The sequence below is a fragment of the Ctenocephalides felis genome, unplaced genomic scaffold, assembly GCF_003426905.1.
Source record: "Ctenocephalides felis isolate EL2017-DRISC unplaced genomic scaffold, ASM342690v1 CF-g0.4_SCAFFOLD_03570, whole genome shotgun sequence".
In the NCBI taxonomy this organism is placed as follows: domain Eukaryota; kingdom Metazoa; phylum Arthropoda; class Insecta; order Siphonaptera; family Pulicidae; genus Ctenocephalides; species Ctenocephalides felis.
In genome coordinates, this window is record NW_020539724.1 from 6,958,127 (window position 1) to 6,980,785 (window position 22,659).

The following is a 22,659-nucleotide window of genomic DNA, read 5'->3' on the forward strand; positions in this document are numbered from 1 at the left end:
CGCACGTATCTTTCGTGATGCATCAACGAGTAAAATATCTCATTCAACATTCTACATATATATATATATATATATATATATATATATAAAATAATAAAGTTTAAATATTTACAGGGAATTTTCACGAAAATAATAATATTCTATAAATTAGGGGGCTTCCATTAATCACGTGTCGTTGTTAGGGGGTTTGACAAAAAATCACGAAATATAACGTGGAGATATAGTAAAATATCACTTGTATTTAATTTTTAACTTTTTAAGTTTATAAAAATTGTATTGTATATATAGTATTTTTAAGTTTTTAAAAAAGTTTTCAAAAATTTTACATTTTTTTCTTGTAACTGAAAATACACGTGATGCTTGTGGGGGATGGGGTGCACCCTTACACTAATGCATTTTATCCTTAATCTTAAATAGTCTTCTGTAGTTCTATGTGGTCTTGTAGCTCTTTGGCTGTAATTCTAGTCGTTATAATATAACTTTTACTCGCTTTTGCAATTAAAGAGGTAGAAGGAGCGATGTATGTCTAAATATCGTAAAGGCCGTGAAAGCACTTACTTTTGACGATCATAAACATGTCAAAACATCGCGTGAATTATAATGTTGCTAAATTATCGCGGATATATTGAATTTATAATGTATTGAATATATCAATGTATTGTGTACCGATACCTGCAAATATTGATTTACAATAATTCCAGAGCAAATCTCTATAAATTTCAGTTGCTTTATATTCTTGTGATATGGTTGGACATGCCGCTCCGTATCTTATATTTATCCGAGCCGAATATGCGCATTTCAACACCTACGTACACCATGTGCAAATATTTATTTTTTTAATTTGAGACAGATATCGATTGTTGAGCATACTCCAAATTCCTTAATCTTGAAATGTTAAGTTCATAAAATCACATATGGTTTACCCGAAACTTGTTTCTGGAGCTTTTGAAGTGACAAAGAATTTGCTCATTATATTTATACTTGATGACCCAACAGACGTAGTCCTGTACCCATGTCCACATTCCAACAATTTTTAATAACCTATATTTTATAAAATCCTATTTAATGTGATTTTTGTAATTTGTTTATGGTCTTAACATACGATATAGTTTTGGAACTTGCAGTCTTTTAAACAGTATAATAAATTCAGAAAGAATTATATTATTGTTGTATCCGCGGTAAAAGTATATTTTTTACAATCTCATACCATATTTCAATTGGTTTTGAGTAATTATAATATCCTAATTGTATTCTGAAATAATTTAGTAGAGTTAGGCAAAATATGATATGCATGAGTTAAAAAAAATCTGTCAAATCATATAATTGCATCTGCCAAATATATATTGCATCTTATATTTTATATATACTGCATATTATATTATTTTAATTTCTGGCACTTTTTAGTTGCTTTTTGGATATAGTATTGTAGATATTACATTTTTCTTATTCATAATCATGAATATATTATATTCTAATTTTGTTTAGGCTCATATTTTTACCCTATTTCAAATTTCAAGAAAATCTACGTTTTTTCAACCTGTTGCAAGGAAATTAGGTTCACTCCAGGTTACTTGTACGTTTTTCTCGCTTTTGTATTCCTTGTGTGTCTGTATGTATTATTTTAATAAAGGTATAAATATAATATATTTATATTAAGCCCGGGGTCCTATAAGACATTTAACCAAGCGCTTTCTGATAATCAACATTTTGACCTCAAGCTGCCATAACCTTAGACAATACACAATGTGCCGGCATTCGATGCATCATTGCCAATTTCTAATTTCTCTTAAAAATATGTCCTACCCAAAGGCTATCTAGAATTAATCAAATCATAATTCGTTATATTCCCTAGAGATTCATTATCAAACATTAAGTTTTGTACGATTGTAATTTTTAAAATTGAATTATTGTTTTCTCTTGGAATTAGAGATGTTGGAATATGAGCGAAAATAGCCTCAAGATGGGATTGCATTGGTTATTAGATAGATGGGTGAAATGAAAGGAATAATTATAAGTGATATATAGAATAATATTTTCATTATTCAAATAATAAAAATAGTAGAAGTATGTAATGCCTTCAGTGCGCTTAATGATTGCTTTTTGGATAGTTGAATGTAACAAGCTTCTGCAAAACGTCGGTTGAATTTTTTTTTAGTCAACTGTATTCTAATATATATATATATATATATATATATATATCATATTATAAAATATTCAATAAAATTCAGTTGCTGTTACATATAAACCCACGTACAATAGTTACATACATTATGAGAATTGTTTGAAAACACATGTCCGCGTTATGCTAAACAGATGTTCACGATTTCGTGTTTTTGCATTTCAAAATATTCAAATTGCGATATAATACAATATTTATAAACCGAATCTGATAAAAAGCATATGTTATATTTATATAATGGCATAATCATATCGTTTAAATTGTATATCTTTATATTTAGAGTGTCACAGAAGTAAACATACTCTTACTTCTCTAGGAAGTGCACCTTAAGAATAGAAATAAATTATGCGTAAATGTTTTTATATAGTTTTAAAATGAATGAAGAATAAGTTTTTGAACTTACACAATACTATCTGTAAAACTGTTTGCAACTATTATTAGCAAGAAATTATTTAACGCCTTCTAATGCAATGTGCAAATTGATTTGAAACTAAACTTGCAATAAATTTTTAGATAATGTTTTTCCTAAGGCTTTTTGTATGTCCATAGAATTTATATTTCATTATATAAAACATATAAAATGAAACGGTAAACCTTTGTTATTCTTTAAAGCAAATCGACCTGCATTGGCACTAAAGGTCTTAATTGAAACTTCATTAACAAAAATTATTATTAAATTTAACTTTTTTGAGCAGTTCCATTCAGGTATTGAATTTTGAAAAACTTTATAATAAATTTTTCGTTTGATTTATTTATCATAATGATTATTGCACGTTGTGATGTCAATACTTAACCTCATCAAAAATACAGACGCCTTTATGCCGCCACAGTACTCCCCTTCAAGGGGTCACGTTGGGGTCACCAATTTGGTATGATTTTTTTTTTCAAAATAAATAATTAATTACATTATTGAAAATCAAACCAATAATCATTTTTTTCATGATTAATTTTTGCACAATTTCTTATTATTTCAAGTTCAAAGGTTTATATAATATGTAGAATAATATAATTGTTGAGCATTTTATATTTAAAAAATTGAATATAAAAAGTATGAATAATTATGGCAAAAGTAATTAGCAATTTCATAAAAAACACTTTTACAAACAAATATTAAATTTTTTCTTCACAATTAAAAAAAACGTATTGAATTTCTTCTTCAGGTGTCGGTAGCGCGGCACAAGTTCGAAAATTATAGAGTAAGTCAAATTATACGGAAAACATAATTGAAAAATAAAAAAAATCGAGAATGAGTACGATATTCTTGTTATAACACATAAAACCAATTCGAACCGAGCAAACCTGAAAGAACTCTTTGTATTTTTTTAAGTATTATGTACACGAATTCATTATTTCTGAGAAAAATGCCAAATGGTAACGGTGTTTAAAAACAATAAACAAGTTTAATTTTTTATATCAATATATTGACAATATACACATTTATTCATCCTTTTAGATTCTAAAGTTCAGAACTTATCTGAATTATTTAACAAACCAATACAAATATTTTGTTTCATTATGCATAGACATTTATAATGCAATCTCTAATTTTAGCCAGCTATTACACAAATATTTTTTACTTCAAAATAACAATGATTTCATTAAACTCTCTTACATATTTGCATTATCGGATTTATATAAACCTGTTTACAATACATATATAATGACATATTCTCATTTATGATAAAATAAGACATTTAAAACAATGTAAAATCCATGTCACATGTTTGTTAACATGTGGCCCGCTCTTTCTTGAACAAACGAACATAATTCAAATATTTACTTGAAGAATTTCATTTCAATTCTGCAAATTTAAAAACATCAAAAATAAGAAAAAATAATAAGTATTTGGTGGAATACAGAAGAAATTATTATACTTATTTAAGATAAATTAAACAATTTATATACTATTCATTTAAAGCAGCTATATTAATTTGTTCATGTCACTTAACATTATGGTGGTATATGCTATAAATATACCTTAATAGTGCTATAAAATGAGCTAGAAATTAATTATTACGATAATTAAATAAAATCATAAATGAGTAATGATATTTCCATACTTCCTTACAAGTAGATAATATTGCTAGTAAATTAGAAAGTATGAGGTAATTGGGTCATAAATGAACTTTATGTAATATTAAATAATCAATCATGGGTTTAATCTATGTGAGATATATTAATTAGTATATAAACTTATCAAAATATCATGATCACTATTTTTAAAAAAATTGAAAATGGTTGAGGGAAACCAGTATTTGTCTGAAGAAAACGAAGGCGAATTGGTAATACTTCCATCTGGAATGAGAAATGAAAAAGTTATTAAGATATTTCATAGTAAAGCCATATTTTATCTAAATTTCTCTATTAATAAAAAAGCGTAACATTTTTTTATTCCATCATTCAAAATTTGATCTTTGTCCTCGTTCACTCTTTTTAATCTAAATATTATTATTGATCCTTAATTTTTGAATAGTTCTTCAAATTTATTATAATAGTTTCGAATTATGTACTATCATAAATATAACAGCTTTAGAAGTTTTCTGCAAAAAATTAATTTTTTGTGCTTATTGAATTATTTTGGACAGTATGTCATGATAAAGTAATTCCCCTTGGGCAAGAATTGTTGAATTTTTAAATTTGTTTATTTATTATAATCATATTGTATTAAATTCAGTATATAATGTAATGGAGTTTTCACGTTATACAAAAGCTTCCAATCATATATAAAAATAAATTATTTTTGGTTCAGTTGGTTCAGATTTTGGCTCGTTTCACCTATGTCTCGTATGTTCACAATCTGAGCAATTAATTTGGTAAACTAAATTTCTGAAGTGGTACGAGTTTAAATTTATTGTAATATGAAATAATAAAAATAAAGATATAGATAATTTAAAACCTAAAGCGTTCATCATATTTTTTTAACGTACCTGGTACAGTTCCATGCTGAATTTCTATTATTTTTCTAATCCGTTTTCTTTCTACTTATCGCTAGAAATTCAAATAGATTTTGTCTATTCAAAATCTATTATCCGTGATGGTAATCGACAATTCACGGCATCATTATTATAGATATAACCTCGTTTATAATGCGAAAATCTACAAAGAGAAAATTATTCATATAAAGCCGATTAACGATGCAACTTTTAATCGTCCGATTTCGTGACGCTAAACTTGTAAAAGCACACGACATGGTAAAATGAGAGCTTTGGTAAATGAAATTATTAGAAATATAATATGGCATTAAATATGTATGAGAAAATGAAAAATCTACATGAGATATCAAATAAAATCAATTGTTTATAAAGTATAAAAAAATATGATGCTGCGTACAGTGGGGTAGTTCCTTACAGTAATAAATAGGAGAGGAGAAGATACTATGAGTTATTATTACTCATTAGTATACTTAAAGTAGGTCTTTAGATTTTTTAAAAAAATTATGTTATGAATTTGATCTAAAAGTGTCCTTGCTAGACTCCTAGTATTCTCAATCAACCTGTTTTTGTATTTTTGCTATGGCTGAGAACCTCAAACTTTTGCCAAATGCTATTTTCTATATTTATTTAAGAATCTATTTACATTTATTAATAATCAATTCAAAGTTTTGATATATATTTATTTGAATACAAAACGTGAAAAATATATGTGTATGTTGATCAAAAAATGGGTTCCTAGCTCTCTTATTATGAGGTAAATCCATACGTGAATGGATGTACTACGTACAAGAACAATCGAACAATGCATTCATGTTTCATATCGATAACTGTACATGCCATTTAATAATCTCGATATATGCACACCAAAGTAAAAATTATATCGATGGACATTATGAGACTTACAGGGACCTGAATTCGAAAGTGTGGATACAATTTAATTGCTATCGAATTAACTGGAAAAATGACAAAATTGTGGAGAGCTATAAGATTATGATAATTTTAGCAAATGTCATTATTCACAATTTATTTTTGGTTTTACATTACAATAAACTTGAACTCCTACTGTCTCAGAAATTTAGTTGACCAAATAAACTGCTGTGATTGTGAACACACATACATAAGTAAAACGAGCCAAAATCTGAACCAACTTCTTCGTCAACATTAAAATAATTCTTAGGAAATAGTAAGCAGTTTAAAACCATGATAACTGAACACATTAATAATTTAAATTATTACATGGATTTTTTTACACGAAAATTCTATATTTCAAAGAAAAATTGTAAGCAAAGTTGTATTGAGCGGTATATATAAGGTTGTCCGCCTTTTTGTATTATAAACCAAGAGCAAAAAAGCGGAAGGCAGATATTTGACAACCTAATATATACTTTTTTATCATATTTAACTTCAACCAAATTTATTAAAATAACTAAAATATCATCATAATTTGAATTTTTTTTTATTTCTAAATGGAAATCGGTCTCATGATATCATGTTCTAATAAGTGTTAATGAAATTAATGAGGCAAAGAAGAAGACTTCATTTAAATATTTCTCATCGATTTCCACATATATTCTATCTCATTTTTAACTAGACAGAATGTCTTATTTTTAACAAAACCCAAATCGGTCTACCATATGTTTACACGTGAATTTTATCTAGAGACAAAATCTCTTTCGACGCCGTTCAACGATCGAATACCTTTCTGTAATATATTGCTTCTCACATTACAAAATATAAAATAATATCTAGGCTAACAGAATCTAGGTACCTTATCGCCTGGCGTTCTATTAGAACAATGATAAATTATTCAATAGTAGAATATTCAATAGGACATGTGACCAATTTCTATGAGACATAGCAAACAATTCGAACACTGCTCCGGGGATCGATTTTTCATCATTCTTGACCTATCTCGAGAACAAGTCGTGTAAGAAGGTTTTTGGAACTCGTCCTTTAATTGGGATTGATATTGTCAACACAGATTATGTAGAAATAGATATAAGGATCCATTTATTTAAGGTGTTGAAAGGGTTTAGAGTCGTTAAGTTTTAACTAGGTTTATTGATCACTACTATTGATAATATAGCAGAACTTTGTTATAAGGATTGTCATAGGACAGACTTTGTCTCCTTAAAACTAAATATAACATGAATTGACTGTCTAGATACAATAGTATAATTTTTTTTTTTGTAAATTTTAGCTTTGGCATAAGATCACGGAAATTTTAATCAAAATTATCAGTGGTACATTGACAAAAAAGATTATAATTATCTAAGAGGATGAAATTGATTGGTTTATTAGAATAATTATTGCAAAATAAGGGTTTTTGGTTGGATGGTGAAAATTCAGGGTTGTATGTAATTTTTGTTGGGAGAGAGAAGCTTTAGTTGTGGACAACTTTGGGGAATGAAAGATGTATAATACTATAACAACACTAGAAAAAAATGTAGTGTACATGTTTTTGTAATGAGACTATAAGTACATACATAGATTAAATTTATCTCCCGTTTATGATCGCGAAAAATTCTTTCGGCTTATATTTATTCTCGTTTATGCAAAAGTTGGTACTTAGTTCAATCCAATGCCATATATTAAAATATAAAATGCTACTAGCCACGATCGAAGATTTGAACTTGAATCCATTTCATTTTTGTTGCAAAAAAGTCGAGCCGGTTGCTCGTTCGAGAACTGGCCGTATCAAAAACACACTATCAATTTAGCCGCGGGGATAACTTTATCAGTTGAATAAATTTTACTCACGTTTGAGTAAAGCCAATATCTGTACACACTTTGTATATCATTTCTAAATGATATTTCACATTAGAAGGGATTTTTTGTAATACTAAATTATGCTAATATTTGCAGTATTTAATAAAACCTTATAATGCGTAAGCGTAAGATCTTATAAATATAATAGAATTTTTGGCCCAATTCTCCGGTTAAATACACCGTAACATAGCGTTGTTTTGGCAATGCCACTTTTTTGTATAAATTTGTAGTAAAAACTGTTAAAATGCCTCATATATTTTCTATTGTGTCCCAAGTGTACAAAGATACAATCGGGAGACACTTCTACGATTGTCGGCTACGCTCGTTCAGAAGGTGACGTCACAGTCCCCTTCTATGTTTATGCAATTATTTTATGCAATCCATGTAGTTTTAAGGTTTATGACTACATCACTAAATAAGTCTGTAGGATGACACATAGATGACTTTGTTATGTATAATAATCCATATGATTTGTAGGAAGTACCAATTTTAAAAAAGGTATGTCAATTATTCATTGCAATTCAGCGATTAATTTACAAATTTTAGAGGTTCAAGTGACTTTACTTTTGAGTTTTTCAAAAAAAATGATTTCATATGAACTTTGTCCTTTTATGAGTTAAAATACCTACCTGTAATGTAACAAATTAAACACCATATTTCCTTTCCTATGAGTGAAAAAGTAGCTTTATCTCGTAATGGCTCTGCGTAGTATCATTTCATCAAAACGAGCTGAAAGAAAAGAAGGTTTTTGCTCAAGATCATTCGAGAACGATCATTTGTTCTACCTCTGTAGTCGTAAGAAACTTACTATGTATTCGTGTAATTGGATCTCAGGTACCCCTTACCTGCTTTTATTATCTCAACCTGAGAATTCGACAGAGAGCTGGGGGAACAAACCTAAACCAAATTATAACATAATATAACATCTTGTAGGGCATAATGTCAAGTAAAAAAGAAGAGTCTTTAACTATATTGATTTTTTTATCTGGGAACATAAAGTTTGTTAGGATACTAAAATTATAAAAAAACATTCTTTTTTTTGTATTTGATGTTATGCCATCCAAAATTTTATTCATACTGTACTTTTGCTTACGTAGTTATAGAATTTATTAAAACTCTCCTTCGATAATTCAGGTTGTTGGGTTATAATTTAACCCTTGTAGCTGTGGACTGTATTAAACACTGATTTGCTTGTATATTATGTATTTGTTGCAGTTCTAATTACAATCACTGATTTGTTAGTAAGTTATAAATGAAGAAAGATATATTTATTTTTATTGGTTATTTACATGTTGTTAAGCGGACTTTACTTTTTGAAGTGAACTACTAGTTCAATTAAAAACACTCCGCTATCCCCTCTACCAGGGGTAGCAACCATTCCGTGTAAAGCTTAATGCCTTGAAGTTTGTCACTTTCATGGCCAATATAATAAAATGAAAAGACGTCCGAACACATACATTTCACCGTCAAATATATTGTAATATATTAAATTAAGATATGTTTACCAGCTCCTGGTTTAAGTTGTTCTCTTTGCATCAGCTTTTGTCTTGCGGTTTTGAATCTTCGCCAGGATGCGCCGACAGACGTTCTTTTACATTGTTACGCAATATCTTCCGAGCATCGCAAAACGGCTATTTATTTCCAGGTCTATGACTTTTGCAACTACCGAACAGAAGAAAACATAATGCTTTGAATTTTTTATTTAAATGAATTTATCGCGTAAAGATAGGACAACCGTTTGGGTTGCCAAATATATAAGAGCCACGTCGTTTAAGAAGTCAGCTCAATAGCTCATAGGGCTTACTAGGTTGCGATTGCATTTATTTTTTTTTCAGAAATACATACAGTCTGGATGTTGACTAAATTGATGTTTTACTATATAAAATCTTTGAAATTTAAGCCATAATATCATTTTGCCAAATAGTTGATGAAGTCACCAATTGTTGGTTTTAATGCGAAACTTCGATCTGAAATACATACAGAAATGTTTTGATTAAATTAATATTAGTTATCAGTTTACTATGTAAAATATTATCACCAGATGTTAAGATTAGATTAACTGTTTCAAACTTGTAAATTTGAAACAGTTTTTGGGCTATATCTCGCGAACGGTAGGAGGTATTTTAAAAATTTTTATACTGGGTTAAAGATCTTTGGATTTAGAATATTTCATCTGAAAACATCAAGGTCCTATGATGATTCGTTCAAAAGTTATAAGAGCTTAAAGATTTCAGAGTAAAAAAAGCTCAAAAATGGACGAAAAATTTGTTGGTTTTTTTAACTTTTCACATACTTCCCGGGCACGTAGAAGCTTCAATTAAGCGTCAGGTGAATTGTCTTGTAGGCTAGAATAACGTGAAAAAAACTGCATTTTAATATTGTCAACGGTTGCCGAGTAAATAAGAAAAAACTGAATTTATAGCATGATGCTAGGGCTTTGTATTGTATCCGATTTTGAATGAAAATTTTTTGTTTCCGATTTTGATGATTTTCACAACGTTGATACCTTATGGCGTAAGGAAAATGCTATTAAAAAATTTCGATCGCACTTCAAATAGTTTTCGAGAAAAACGCATTTTTTAATATGTGAAAAGGAGCGAATGGTTTTTAGCGAATATCTCGAGAACGGTTGATCGCTACAGCTCCTAGGATTTTTTATTATTGCTCAAATATAGAGGAAAATGCAAAAAGATTTATTCTATATAATTAATTCATTCATTTCTTGTGTTTTAATGTTTTTTTTTTTGTTTTTCAGATTTGCTGTATCGGCATAACGTCACGTTTGACAACGTGACCACAGAAGTTGAGATTCTCGACACGTCCAAATGTGTGGTGAGTGATTTATATTTTATTGTAAAAAATTTATTTCTCACACGTTTTATCGAAGAACATCGATTCGGAATCGATAAAAAAAACCGACAAAAAACACAATAAAATGTTACTTGCTAAAATACCAAAACGGCTAATTTTGTTGGACCATAAAATCAAGAACTTCTGATGATTTTGCTTTCTCTTGTTGTGCTATAGATCTTAACCCTTCTAAAACTTTTGCCCTTCTTCGAGGTTTCATCTTCATTTATTTAAATACAGGTAAAATGCAACAACTTTTAGTAATCTCCATTAAAATCAACGATCGCACGTGATCTTCAAAGATGATCAAAGACCTAATTAGATAGAAGCGATATACGTGTACTTTGTACTTTTATAAACTGGCTTTACAGCTTAATACACCTACTAGAAAGTTTGCACAATAAAATTCTCTAATAGTTTGCCATCAATACGGATACTGTGTTTAGAATTACAAACTACCATAAAACATATTATAAAACTAATCTTCCTGCACCTTATAATAATACTTAATAGGTGCGTGATAAATAAATAGAGAAATTTAATTACAATCGAGATCTGATTTTCGTGGAGAAACTGGGAAGGAAAATGGTACATTGTGCTAAATGTTGATTAGGAATGGAAAATTGGTGAAGGATAAATTTTAACCTATTAACATGCTGAGAAAGTTTTGGTTCATAAATATATAACTTATTTTCTTATTATCTCTTACTACCGACATCGACAGAATACGAAAAATCGATCATTTCCAAAGTGACCTATTAAAAGTTAAACGTTTTTGTGTCCACTCAATCAATTTAACGCTTATGTTCATTATTCGAATAATATTTGGCACTCGTTCCAGAAAAACATGACAAATATGCATACGGTTTATAAATTGCCTCTTGGAACATTACGGTTTTAATAATATGGATGGATATAAATGATACTTTGTACTGGTGCGATATTGGATTGGGAGAATTTTAATTTATTTTAAATAATGTACTTGGATCATATAAACATGATGTTATTGATCGCGGATTTCTTATATTTTCTGTGAAAAAATGAAAACGTCTTATTCGAAAATCGAAATGAAATATCAATTACAAAACTAATCTTCTTCCAATTGTGAAAGTGAAGATACTAACTAACGATTTCCTCGTCATACCTGAAGGCAATTCATAAGTTAAGATAAAAATCTTCTTAACAAACAACAGTACTGTTAAAACAATTCAAATACTCAACACATTAATTGGTTGCCAAATTAATTGCTGTCATAAATATTTATTTGCATCTGATAAGAAGTCATCGATTGGATATTTTTCAGTTTACTTTCTTTCATCCGGATATTTCAACTTGGGTAATTGTTTCTGATCTTAATTGGGATTTGGATTTCGGTTGCAGACACTGTAATTTTAATTACACTTTATTAACTTTAATATCTTGCCAGAAAATCTGCTTTTCTACGATGAATTCATTCTGAATCGTTTTATATCAAAATTAGGAAAAGTTTGTCTGTGTACGAGCAAAATTTGATTTTTCGTCGATGTTTTCTCAAAAACGATTTGATTAAAAAGTCAAAAGCATCTTGATAGAACTCAATAAGGGCTTGAATTTCGGCCGAGTAATTTTTATTGCATACATTTTATTATATACATTTACGAGGTCTGTTCAAAAAGTACCCGGAATTTTCGTTTTTTCAAAAAAATATTTATTTATTCGTCTACATTAATGTGGTCCCCTTCAAAGTAGTCCCCCCCAGATATAATACACTTATGCCAGCGTTTTTTCCAATTTTCGAAGCACCCTTGATATTCACTTTTTGATATGTCCTTGAGCACTCTCAGCGATTTTCTTCAATCGAGGAAAACCGCCGTCCTTTCATGGGTCTCTTCAACTTTGGGAATAGGAAAAAGTCACACGGAGCCATATCTGGTGAATTTTTGCACTTTGCAACACTATTTCATTTTTTACGCAAAATTTAATACAAATTCTTTGACTTTTCAATTCTTCCATTGTAAAAATCGCCGAGCTCAGAAAAACACGTCGAACCTTAGCGACTACCACAGACAAAGTAAACAGTGAATATAGCTGAAAATTTCATCATACTTTAGGGGCATGTATACCAATACAATAAAAAAAAAAATTTGACAATCAGACACTCCAGACCCGCGAAATTTAATTATTAGTAATTCCGGGTACTTTTTGAACACACCTCGTATATATCCAATTCCCATTCTTTATAATCAACAAAAGTTTTCGTCCAGAATTTGCCAAAAGTTCTGAACAAATTTTGCAAATTCCAAAACCCTGATTGATTAAGTCGTTTATTAACTTGCCTTAAGACAAAATGCCCTTACACCTAATTTTTTTTAATACAATATTTTGCAGAAAACAGCACCAATCAAGTTCAAATAATTACAACTGGTTTCTACATATTTGTATAAATAGGTAATGAAAATCCAATTGTAAAGTCTTGCTTCTAGTATACAGTAAACGTTTTGCAAGATTCGATTAATTGATAATGATAAATAATCAATGAACAAATAATAGATATATGTAGGTATATATATATATATATATATGATTGTTTGTTTAAACAATGTTGACCTTGCTCCTGCAAATGGGTGAGCTGGGAAGTAGGAAGTTTCACATCAAGTGAAACTTAAAGAAAAGTCTTTGAAGAAAGTGAAACTCATATAGAGAAAAGTACTTCAGAACCACCTACCAGGTTTTCTAGTACAAAGCCATCGATTGGGAATAATCTTATTATTTCTTAACTAAATGTATATTGAAGATGAAATACAATTTAAATTTGGTACATTTTTTCTTGAATATGATACTGAATCCATTCCGTTTAAGATTATTTAGTGAATCACTCTGATAAAATTAATCTAATGCATTTATAGTAAACAATAAAAATGTACCAATCTTTTTTAAATCTTGTTCAAATAATTAGAATTGTCTAAAAAGATGGCATCAAGGATTTTTTTGTGGTCAGTGGTGGTAACTCAGAAATCTAACCAGAGTCTCCTGAGTAAAAGCCAGATATCCTAACCACTGAAGTAGACCTTATGCCAGATAAAAATTAATTAATAAATTTCATAGAATCATAATATTTTCAATGTTGGGAATCTTCGAAATAATTACTACTTCTTCCTCCTTGAATGACGTGTGAACTCTCGTTGACTCGTGTGGCCCTTCTAAGATGCATTTGCACAATTGTTTGATTACATACTACCTTTTCATCAAAGAAATATCATTTAATATATGATGGTACATCTGTTTCACATTGTTGGAATATAGTTCGTCTTTTGTTATTCCTCAACTTGTTGTCGACGGTGAAGAGACTTTTGATGCGTCTTCAATGATCGTTTGTAGAAGTTGCTGTCAATTAAAATTTTATTAAATGTTCACGAGTACTTGAGCATTTGTTGCTTTTTGATGTTGCATAATTGGTAATAATTTTTATGTAACACACTTAATGGTACAAAATGTATTACAAAAGGTACGTTGGCACGTTTCATCACATAGTTTTTCCTTAAACAAATTTGATTTAATAATTTCTGAAAATAATAGAAGATTCAATTAATTAATAGTTACAATCCTACGTCTGACATCTATATATCAATATAATAATGTAAATATAATCATTCAATTCAACTCTACCTCATTCAAAAGTTTAAAATGTACTCTAGATAATTTAAAAAAAATATATTTCATATAATGGTCTCATATGAATATTTATAGTTATTTACAAGATACGTGATATGTTTCTATCCAATTTTTAAAAAATATTTTTACATATCATAGGTGACCCAGTCATATTATGGGTCACTAATGAAATATGTAAAAAATGTGATTTTTATCAATCTAAATATCTCAGTTTACAGAACCTCAATGCATTATGTTACAGGCATTCTTATTAAAAAAAAATGACAATATCGAATGTCATATGACCCCATAGATTTTTTGTTTTAAATAAAATTATATTGAATTAATTTTTTTGTAAAATTTTATTGTTATGATTTTTTATTTCATAGTTGAGAAATAGAAATATATCTATTGGTTAGAGCTAAATTATCTGGTTAAATAGGGAACTTGTCATTGTTTTCTGCTCATCGTTTCTGTTTTTATATTTTTTCACTTATTGCTATATTATTTAATGACAAAGTTGTAATTTATTGTTTTTTTATTTTATGAAGACTGATATCACTATTTCTTGAAAACCTTTTTTTCAAAATTTATAAAAATGAAATAGAAAATGCAAGTCTGAAGCTTTTGCTTCTTGGGCTACGAACAAGCTTATTTACGATATAATTTTTATATATCAGGTTAGGTTTTCAAAAAAAAATACATTATTCTTTTAACAAAGTATTTTGATAACTCTGTATTTCATCAAATCAGATTAGGCAAAAAATTTCCGATAATTCAGCAAATGTAAATTTGTGGATTTGATGGAAATATATTATGTATCTTAAAAATATCTTCTGTTTTTGGAACTTGATGATATCGATTGTAGGAAATTTGTTGAATCGATGGAAATATATCAAATATCCCAAAATTATGTTCTGTGCTTTTGTTTTGTATCCCTTGGAAATAATTAAAAAATCGTCAATTTACAACATTTATCGTAAACTATGTCAATTTCATCTCATAAATTTTCACATCATATAGCATGAAATTTAATAAGGAAATAAATTAAATATTGTAACAGTACTATCGCAGAATATTGTCACTGATGTCTGTAAATTATTACAGGAAATTTTCTAGCCATATTTTAGATCTGATTTCAGTGTTATAAACATGCTCGCCTTATGACATGTCTTAAAATTATGCGCAAAATAAATTTATTTACTTGAATCTAATAGTTTGTTTACATTATATGAAGTATCTTACTAATCAGATTTCCTACACATGATCAGATAATGATAGTAAAATTCTCACCTACTTAAAACACAACACAATATTGCAATTTTTAGCTATTAGAATATTATGGTCCTATGTTAGTGATGGGATCGTAATATTTTTTCCATTATTCTCAAATTTAATCAAATATTCTAACTATTAATATAAACTATATAGACTTTCTTAGTCAATTAATTCACTTTTATCAAAGCAGTGATTTTTTCATTTTTTATCTATTCCGCTCTAATAAAAACAATATTGCAAAAATGACACTAAAATATGCATTGATAGTAGTAAAACTATAATTTACAAATAATGTTGAATTAAATATATTATCTTTGACTATAGTAGGTTTATTAGGGATTAAGCTTGTGATCAAATGGTATTGTTTTTTTCGCAAAGATCTCAAAAGTTAATTACATAATTTCTAGTTAGGTAGCTTTATCACAGATTTGATTCATTCACAACCTAGTTAGGTTGAATTTAATAATATACCTATTTTATTACTGATGATATAATGATGTATATTTGCATCGTTTATTGCTAGGCAAGTAAATATTGAAAATGTCTAAGATAACTCGATAATAGACACGAGTAATAAAGATATCAAATACAGGAAAATCTCACTTTTACTATATCATACATAAGGAACAATTTATATGTGCATAATTTAATAATACAGATAAGATCATTGGCACAATCTGGACGATAAAATAACTGTATAATATTGTGTTATATATGGGATGAACTGACAGGAAATGATTTAAATTGACTAAAAATAAAAAAAAGTCGCCTTAATAAGATATTAGCAATATGTTCTCAAGTGGTAGAAGCCCTCATCCGACATTTCTGCATCCAATAAAAAGCCATCTTTATTTGAATTAATATAATAATAAATTTATCGACAAGAAATAGATCAACCGACAAAGTTTTTTTTGTAGGTATATATATATATATATATATATATATATATATATATAATATTTTTGTGTAAACAATATGTAAATATATACAGGGTGTTTCAGACATCAAGCCAGAACAGAATGAACTTAACTGTCCCGAAAAAAATAAAAAAATACTAATCTTACGTTGTGTGCAAATTGTGAGGTTTTCAAGTTCCATCTAGAGCTTTGGTGAAATCATGATCATTTTTTGGTTATTGTAGTTCATTTTTACTAATTTTTATAATTTAGGCTTTGGAACCGTAACAGTGAATAACATTTTCTATGACCACAGTCAAAAACAATACCACAAATTATGAGGCTTTCAAGTGGCACCTAGAGCTTTGAAGAAATCGTGATAATTTTTTGGTTGTTGTAGTTCATTTTTACTAATTTTGATAATTTAGGCTTTGGAACCACAACAGTGCATAACATTTCTATGACCACAGTTAAAAACAATAGATTTGCCCAAGTTTTGAAGATCTTTTGTAGAACTATGAATTTAAAATTTTGAAAATCAGTGGACTATTCGAAATTAGATCCGCATACTCCTATCGATATGAAGAAGTACTGAAATTCATGAGTCCTTAGTTCACAATTTTAAAATATCATTAACCCCTTCTGTTCCACATAAGTCTATACATTTACATTCTTCTCGGTATAATAAAATCGATCGTTTATTCTCATATCACTGGATGAAATATTATTTCGCGATTAAAATCAATCAGGGATTTTATTCATGAGTTTCGCGCGGTGTATATTTAGCTGAGATCTCGGGACCTTGGCAGCAGCCACGTCTCTTGCAATTAGCTCGCCCGCGGGTAGAGGAATTGATAAAAAAGGCGTATTATATGTATTTGCAGTACTCGCTGTGATAATCTCAAATCATTTCGAACACGTTTTTATACTTTTTTTATTATTCGAGCAGCAGAAGGTAAGAAACTGCTGTGTAATAACATGCAAATAGCCACTCGCGGAAATATTATTTATTATTTCGAACCGCGATGATGGCGTTGGTAGAGGAAGATACTGGAGAAAAGGAAAGTTGGGGGAATTGGAGGAGTTGGATGGTGTTGATGATGGTTTTTGGAGTTTACTGGTAAGCTTATTCTCAGATAAGGTGGGTTTATGTAACAATTTGTTAGACAAAAGATTGACAAGTCAAGGGATTTGTGATTTTATAAGCTGTTGTGCTGACTTGTTTTTATGGGTAGCTTTATAGATGGCAACCTAAATGGTTGTCCTATCTCTGTGTGATAAATTTTTTTAATACTGATGAACTTTTTTATTGATGAAGCAGATGCTAGGTTAGGGCTATTATGAGCTATCAATATTGGAAATAATGTAGTTGAGAACCGATGTCACTACTGCATGACTCCATTCTAATTATTGATAACTTGTGAACAAAAATATTAATTTTTTGTTTCCTTTTCTCATTGCTCGAAATATATAATTTGTCGCGCACAGTGAGATCTTTGAGACAATCGAAATTATAGGGATGCACTTATTACAGGCAACTGGAACTTCAATGGAAAGAAGAACCTGATTTGCATAATATGTAAAGTGTTGTAAAGCGACAGATATAAGCGCTTAACTGGGAGCTAGTATATATTTATAATATTATCATATCAGGCAACGTGTTATTATTCAGTTAAGACTAATAACTTAGTTGTCGCTAGCCGAGGAGGAGATCAGATTCAAGAGAACTTTGCTCGTTGGTGAATAAATGGTAAAAATACAGTATTATTGTTTGTTAGATGTTGCATCAAGGTTGTTGGATATTGCCATATATAGGGACCAGTTCTGCTCTAAAATAGACCAATGTTATGGCAAAGCTAGTTTACCGTTTCTCATATAAAATGGAACTAAAAGCTGTCAAAATGTTATGTGGTATTCAACCAAATGTTAGTGATTGAGTTTTGCTTATAAAATAAACCCATTTTCCATTATTTGCCATCGCAACTTTTTCTAAATTTGACGAATGTATTCATCGTGCCTCGATTCTGATGATACCTAAGTATCCGTGTTTGGTTTAAGGCGCCACTGGTTAAATATCTAAACCACGACCAGTGTTTCCTGATTGTCCAATTAATTCATGTTGACTTAAACACAATTCCGCCATCTAAGGCAGCATTGAAGTGCTTCCCGTCTTTCATTTATTATAAGATCATCTTTGGAGCAGCCCACGCTGGACAACTACTGCTATTCCGAATGCGATTGTCAATGGACCTCTCTTTACAATGTTTTATCGTGTGTAGGTCTAACGATAAGACATTATTCATATATTCTGTTCTATGAACACACAACATGACACTTGCAAGCTTTTTGCTTGTTCCTTGAACGGAAAACATAAATACGAATAGGATGTACCTACTTATAAACCTGCTCAGGAAACTCTCATAATAGTCATAATTGGATTGATACTGAAAATCGAAAAATGGAATTGATGTTAAAACATCATTGGGGAGTAGTCTCATATTCTGAAAATATCGAAAAAAAACAAGGAGACTTTTTTCAAGTTCAGAAATATAAAATAAAATCTATATTATATAGTTCTTTTTTCTGAAAAAATTATGAGCTTTGGTCAAACTGTAACTTTATCTTGGTTATTCAGGTTAATTTTCATTATTTATCATAATTGGATTGATACTGAAAATCGAGAAAATGGAATTGATTTTAAAACATCATGTATTTAATTAGTTTTTATTTTATTTTTTTGAACTAGAAAAAAGTCTTCCAGTTTTTTACGAAAAAAATTCAAGTGATATGGAACTTTTTCTTTAAATCATCATATGTCCCAGAACTTAACGTCAATCATAACGGGGTGATAGGATTGACTGTAACTATCTTAAAATTTATTTTAAAAAAATTAACCCATAAAATTTTAAAATTATGAGCTTTAAGGTGGAGCCTAGAGCTTTGGCCAAATTGTAATCATATATGTTTGTTATTACGATTACTTTTCAGTATTTTCATTTGCTCAGACTTTAGAACTATAAGTAATGATTCTAGGACGACGGTTAGGAATAATGATCAAATTGCCCATCCTAAAATTATTTTAAAAAATAACCTGTTCAATTTTAAAAATGTGAGCTTTAAGATTGTTCTTAGAGCTTTAGTCAATCTGTAACCGTATGTTGGTAATTATGGTTACTTTTCATAATTTTTGTTTGCTTAGACTTTGGAACTATAAATAATGGTTCTAGGACCACGGTAAAATAATAATCAAATTACTCCAACAATTACTTAAAAATAATAATCAAATTACTCCAATAAAAGAAATTATAGCTTGTACATAAAATTGTCCAAAGTGATTTTCTTCGAATGTAACAAATTAATCATAGTTAATAAAATAAGACAGTGCTTAGATACTGTTTTATAAGCTAAAGAATTTAGGTGATCTGAAGTATTTTTGTATTATTCTATATTTTTTGACCAATATGAAGGCAACGATCTTCATGGTATTGAGCTTTTACTGGACTATCCCGAGGAGGGTGTAGTGCGCACACAGTAGTTTTGAGCTTATTTTGTCCATTTTATGTGCTTTTTTACACATCTTACGATCTTGATTACTACAACAAAAGCTCAAAAATGATCTATCCAAAAAAAAAAATACATTGTCAACCATGCAAATCTAATCATGAATGAACCTGACAGCGCCCAAGAGTAGACACAATTCTAGTGCAACAATTTTCGCATAATTATACATGCTCGGGCATAAACGTCCAAAGTGTTTTTTCTTCGAATGTAATGAAATGATGACTGTTAATGAAATAAAACAGTGCCTAGACAGTGTTTCGCCTTTGATTGATTCAACACATTATCAAGTTTTTGCTCCGCGGCGCGCATTTCAATGTCGGATGCCGTAAGTGGCGTTTATAATTTCTAAGCTCTCCAACTCGACGTACTTATACTTACTCCGGGCGTTTTACATGCGTTTTGTTGTTATTATTTTTGCAGAGTCGCTTTTCAATCTTCACATTTCTTTTGAGTGTCACAGGGGAGGGCAACCTGCGGAGGTCGCCGAATTGGGTCATAGTAAGAATTCACTCTTGGCTTATGACTAATACCCGTACTTGATTTTTTTACTCGAATATTTACACTTTACAATCCTGATTGAATGTGCAAACTTTTTTGATGAAACTTGCCAACACACTTTAGTACATTTTATTAAAATAGGGTCATTCAATTGAGCAATTTTGGAAATCTTAAACTCATATTTTAACAATGGTCTCAATGTTAGAAAACTTGGGGCAATTGTTATTATTTTTTACTGCGGTCCTAGAAGTGTTATTTGCGATTATGGAAGCAAAGCTTGAATGATCTAAATTTTCAAACGAAATGGAATAAATCATTTACGTAACAGTATCTATCATTTTGGATTGTCGTTGAGTTCTGGAACACCCTGTATATATATATATACATATATATATACATATATATATATATATATATATATATATATATATTATATATGTATGCAGTTATTATTGATATATTCTGATTTATATTTTGAACAGCAAATCCAAATGAAACAATTTCATTCTTGAAAAAGCATTTGAAAGGTATTTAAGCAGTTTTGGTTAGGAATTACTTTTTTTACAAGCCATCGGTATAATAATATTATAATAAAGCTCAAGTCAATATTTTGCGAATTTAATATAATTTAATTAACTATTATATATTTTATTACTTATTAATTTATTATTTAATTTCTATACTATAAACTTATTCATATTTAGTTAATTTTATTTATTTTTTTTATTTATTATTTAATTTATTTACTATAAACTTATTCATATTTAGTTAATTTTAATTATTTTTAAATATAACTAGTTTGTTGCAAGTATTTTTTTTTAAATTTAATAAGTATTTTAATAAGCTTTACAATACTTTTACAATATAATCATTTTATTTAATTTACCTGGAAAATAGTTAGACCTACCATCTTTATCTAATTTTCCTGAAATTTTTCAATTTTCCTTGAATTTTAGGAATCTTGTTGTCTTGTTGTTTGTTTTTTGTCTATACATTTTTAAAATTCAAATCTATATAGTATACTTAATAACTAAAAAATTTTAAACGAATATTATGAACCATTTATAAAATATTTTAGTCAACTACAGAAACTGTATCACCCTGGGAAAAGGTATTTATTGGAAGTTAGAATACTTCAAAATTTTCCAAATAAAAAAACATGTATGTTATATAATGGTAGTGTGTTATAAATTCTATTTCCAATCTTGTAATATATTATTGATTAATGCATTGTTAAAATATAAATTTTTAAAAAATGTCATTATTTTTGTCGAGTAGTCGTTTACCAATGGATTGGAGTAGTTGAGTAACTAATTCTCTAAATTCAGCTAGCTCGTTTATAAGATTTTTTTTTAATTTTTAGCAACTTGTTACACTTTTATTAGCTTGTCACTTTCGAAATGTGCTTTCTCTATATCATAAATTGACATATATGATTAATTTTATATTATCAATAAATGGTATGTGACATAATGGTAATAAAGTTTGGATTACCAAAGCAATGTAATAATAGTACATATTGATTAAGGTAATAAAAAGTTTGCTAAGAAAATATCGCACTATTTTTGTCTGGTAGTCGATTGGAGTTGTCTCTGAATTTACCTAAAATCGTACCTAAGATTCTTTTATCCGATTTTTGCTTGCAACTTGTCCAGCTTCCAATTGCTTGTCACTCTCCATGGAGGCTTTCTCTATATCATAAATTGACATTTACGATTTTTTTACAAAATGTTGTTTATATCTGCCTCATCCGATTTTTTGCACGGCGGTATCAAGTATTCTCGCAAACAGAGCAATTATACCATCAGAGGCAACATGGGCCATGGATGCACGTACGGTTATTATTAAAAACACGCGTACTTTTCGGAAAAAGAACAACAATACTTTACAAAAATCAAATTAAGTGACATGCAAAAAAGAACTTTCATTTACATTTCCAAACAAACAATTTGCAATTTGCAAAAACATTGTTCCGTCTTTGATTACTTTCTCCTCTCTGGTTTATTGTTATGTGCATTATGTCGATTTCGACGCAAAAAATTTTCATCGCGAAAATCTTAATAGC

General features: G+C 28.9%; 1 protein-coding gene across 1 annotated transcript in view; it reads left to right on the plus strand.

The window, feature by feature from the left end:
• LOC113382833 (ras-related and estrogen-regulated growth inhibitor-like) overlaps positions 1 to 22,659 on the plus strand; it is a 163,019-nt gene that overhangs the window by 112,372 nt on the left and 27,988 nt on the right. The window contains exon 4 of the mRNA XM_026621077.1: positions 10,637 to 10,713. Within this exon, the coding sequence (XP_026476862.1) occupies positions 10,637 to 10,713 (77 nt within the window). The remainder of the gene's footprint in view (positions 1 to 10,636; positions 10,714 to 22,659) is intronic.